Genomic DNA, 4099 nt, shown 5'->3' with positions numbered 1-4099 from the left:
CATATTGCTTAACAGCTTCTCCACTGATTCTTCTGCCCACATTGGGCCTTCCTCATAGTTTTCATGGTGCCGGTGGGGGAGTTACTCAAATACACTGAGCTGTGATAAATTCTCACAGAAGGGATAAGGCTCCTGTCTTTAAGATCTGAGCTCAGAAGTTGAAGCAGTGGTACCTGCCCATGTCTGCAACATTCACTAACAAGAAAAATATTCCATTTTGGGCCAAATTCAGTTCAGTAAGGAAAAGGTTTGTCACATGAAAATTCATGGACGAGATTTAATTTGAAATGAAATTAAATTCAGGAAAACCTATGTTGTGGTTTATGACATGAAACTCTACAAAAGTCAATGAGAAGAAACTGAATTTGCAGAAATGTTTTTGCTTCTCAAATTAAAGCTCATCCATGAGTTGTCACGTGATAAACCTTTAGATAACTTTTATATAAAATCACAATATAATTTCTGGAATACAGATGCTGGATACTCAATTTATATAATTATATATTTACATACTGTATTTGATAAATTTGTTACTATAGTTTACTTTCATACACAGGAAGGAAGACTTGAACAAATGAACTCAGGAAGTCAACAAAATGTCTCAGGATTCATCATCCAAGGGTTCTCTGATACTCCTGAGCTTCAAACTTCTCTTTTTGTGCTAATCCTTGGAATCTATCTCATCATTCTGCTGGGAAATCTCATCGTATTCTTAGTCATTTCATGCAATCCTCACTTACACACCCCCATGTACATATTCTTGCTGAACCTTTCACTCATAGACATTTCTTCCACCTCAAATATTTTCCCTAATTTGCTACATATTCTTCTCACACAACAAAATAACATTTCATTCTTGGGGTGTATGACTCAATTGTATGTTTTTGGGTTCTTGGCTGCCAGTGAATTCTTTCTCCTGACGGCCATGGCATATGATCGTTATGTTGCCATCTGTGATCCCCTTCATTACATTGCCCGAATGAGCAGGAAACACTGTGCTGGGCTTTTAACTGCAGTATTCACTGGTGGGTTTGTTGACCCTGTTGCCTATCTTGTTCTTATACCTAAACTATCATATTGTGCTTCCCGTCTTATTAACCATTTCTTCTGTGATATTGCAGCATTGCTAAAACTTTCCTGCAGCAGCACTTTTAGTGTGGAACTTTTAAATTACCTTGTAGGGACATTGCTGGGTTTCAGTTCCTTCCTTCTTATTCTGACCTCATACATATTTATCATCTCTGCTATCCTGAAAATACAATCCTCAGAGGGGAGACAAAAAGCCTTTTCTACCTGTGCTTCTCACCTGGCCTGTGTGATAATCCTTTATGTGACGTTTCTTTGTGTGTATATGAGACCCACCACAAGTTATTCCCTAAAAAGAGACAAGTATTTCTCACTGCTGTACATTGCCCTGGGCCCTGTGCTAAATCCTCTTATTTACACACTGAAAAATAGAGAATTTCAATCTTCCTTTAATAAAGTGAGGCAAAGATTTTTAGCTTTTTTATTTTAGACAAGTGTTGGCTAATAAAGTCAATACAATTTCAATCTGGACAAGATAGTTCTCAGGACACTGTGAGTGAGGGGAGACACTTTTGGGAAACACTTGTATAAGTGAACTACACAAAATATGGCTTGCTTGTTCTAACCTTATAAACTGATTGAATGTTTCCATTACATAATTTTACAGATTGGTACCACTCATGGAGAGAAGAATATTTAAACTCCAAACGTATAAAGGAGTAGGAGGAAACATTGAAAAATTACATCTTCAAAGTCAGAATCCAGCTAGAGCTCTTGTCAATCAACATTTACATTATGGATTCTGTCTCTAGTACTAATAATAAAAGGTAAAATATCAGAATTCTTTGAATCTCTGGTAATAGAGACCTGTACCGGTATGGCATCCACTATCCAAAAACCCATTATCCAGAAAGATAAAGACAGTTTTTCTCTGTAATAATAAAAAAGTCCCTGTACTTGATCCCTACTAAGATATAATTACCCCTTATTGGGGGCAGAACAGCCCTATTGGGTTTATTTAATGGTTAAATGATTCCCTTTTCTCTGTAATAATAAAACAGTACCTGTACTTGATCCCAACTAAGATATAATTACCCCTTATTGGGGGCAGAACAGCCCTATTGGGTTTATTTAATGGTTAAATGATTCCCTTTTCTCTGTAATAATAAAACAGTACCTGTACTTGATCCCAACTAAGATATAATTACCCCTTATTGGGGGCAGAACAGCCCTATTGGGATTATTTCATGTTTAACCCTTTTAACTTCCAGACAATTTGGTCAAAGCTGAACTTTTATTTCCAGACCGTTTTTGAACATTTTGCACTGTTTCACTTTAGGGACTTTTAGTTTACCTGGGAAAATAATATATTGGTTTTTTTGGGACAACCTGAGCTTTCAAAATATTCTTGAATTTTTTTGTAACAAGATATAGGCTTCTAAATGTCTAAAAAATGAAGAAAAATTATATTTTCCATGATATAAACACATATATCAGAAACATGAATTAATCTATTCACAAAAATACAATGTATTTGGGAAGTTAAATGTCCCCTGAACGTGCCAATACCAAATATATATAGTTTTATGGAGATTTCTCACTTGTATAGGTCAAAAACTCCCAGCAGTACACTACTAACTTTCCACAGCACTGCTCCAGAAATCTGCATTCTTTAGATTTCAAGGCCAAATATTCCATTTAGAGTAGGTTTGCCCTAGAAAAATATGAAGGAATCCAGAATAGGTAAAACTGTCTTTCTACTCCAAGTTGCAATGCTTTTCTAAATGTACCAATTGTGAAAATAATTTCAAAGCTTCCACTCTACAGCTTCTTATCTCCCACAAATCATTAGGTACCAAGATAAATCACCCTAAATATGAACGCCAGGGGTCCACTGAACAGTTTGATACCCAATGTGCATAGGTTTTCCTAAGTATGTGGCATGAAGGGGCCCCAAAATTAAAATATGGTGTATCATTTCTGTAATTTCAGTTACAGCAAAATCAGCAGATTTACTGCATTTTATGGGGTATAGCTATAAAAAACTAAGTTTACCCCCAGAAAACCATATATTTTTGGAAAGTAAACATTCCACCAAATCTAAAATGGGTACCCATGTCTTTCTACTCCAAAGTACCAAGCTTTCCTAAAATTGGCGATTTGGATGACATTCACAAAAATCTCCTCAAAGCTTTTATTTTGCAGCATCCTACCTCCCACATACTATTAGGTATCTATATAAAACACAGGGAATCCATTTTAAACTACTTCCCTAGTGTTAAAAAAGTTAATCATGAGATAACTAGAGGTTGGCATGTATGTGGGAATTGTTCCCAGTGTAATTTTTGCCCTAAGAGGGTTTCTAACTTAGAATGCTATGGCACTGGTAATAAGTATATCATTAAGAATCATATCTCTTGTTGGTCACAGTATGTTATATATGTGATCGAATGTAGTTGTGGGAAGAACTATTAGACCCTTTCGAAAAAGGTTATATGAACGTGTCAGGAAAATTAGAATAGGGTCTAGTGAAATACCATTGTACAAACATTTTAGGGATATACATGCATCAGATATAAGACATTTGAAAGCATGGGCTATAGAACAAGTAGAGACAGACTACAGGGGAAGTGATAGAATAACAGCACTGGATAGAAGGGAGTCCTTCTGGATGTTCACTTTGAACACATTTATTCCAATGGGGTTTAACGAGAATTGGAATATAAAAGCTTTTTTGAGCCATTAGGTGTGCAACCGGAGAGATATCTGCCTAAGAGAAGCCGTGTGCGGAGACTAATATTATATTATATTCGCAGTACGTGTGGGGAGGTAGTTAGGAGAAGTAAGCTTCCAAAATAAATGTATAGTCGCATTAATATCCCATCCACATTTTCATGTGGATATTAAGATCATGTCCTACTGAAGTTAGTATGGGGAGTGCCAAAAAATTCTGGATATAGTTAAGAAAAGGAGAATTAAATGTGTAGCGTATGTGTTATATGGATATTTTATCCACAGCTTTATGTGGATATTTAGAATACATCATATTGAAGTTAGTATGGGGAATGTTAAA

General features: G+C 35.8%; 1 protein-coding gene across 1 annotated transcript; it reads left to right on the top strand.

Annotated features, from left to right (window-relative positions):
• Window positions 1-574: 574 nt before the first annotated feature.
• On the top strand, window positions 575-1516 carry LOC108648076 (olfactory receptor 5A1-like). Its single transcript, XM_018095611.1, has one exon. The coding sequence runs from the start codon at window positions 575-577 to the stop codon at window positions 1514-1516; it is 942 nt and encodes a 313-aa protein (XP_017951100.1).
• Window positions 1517-4099: the final 2583 nt, after the last annotated feature.

The sequence above is a fragment of the Xenopus tropicalis genome, chromosome 7 (genome assembly GCF_000004195.4).
Source record: "Xenopus tropicalis strain Nigerian chromosome 7, UCB_Xtro_10.0, whole genome shotgun sequence".
In the NCBI taxonomy this organism is placed as follows: Eukaryota; Metazoa; Chordata; class Amphibia; order Anura; family Pipidae; genus Xenopus; species Xenopus tropicalis.
Note: the sequence above shows the minus strand (reverse complement) of the source record. Positions and strands in the feature narration are given on the sequence as shown.

Excerpts from the sequence above, each read along its gene's own strand:
- LOC108648076 (XM_018095611.1), top strand. The coding sequence starts at position 575 with ATGAACTCAGGAAGTCAACAAAATGTCTCAGGATTCATCATCCAAGGG.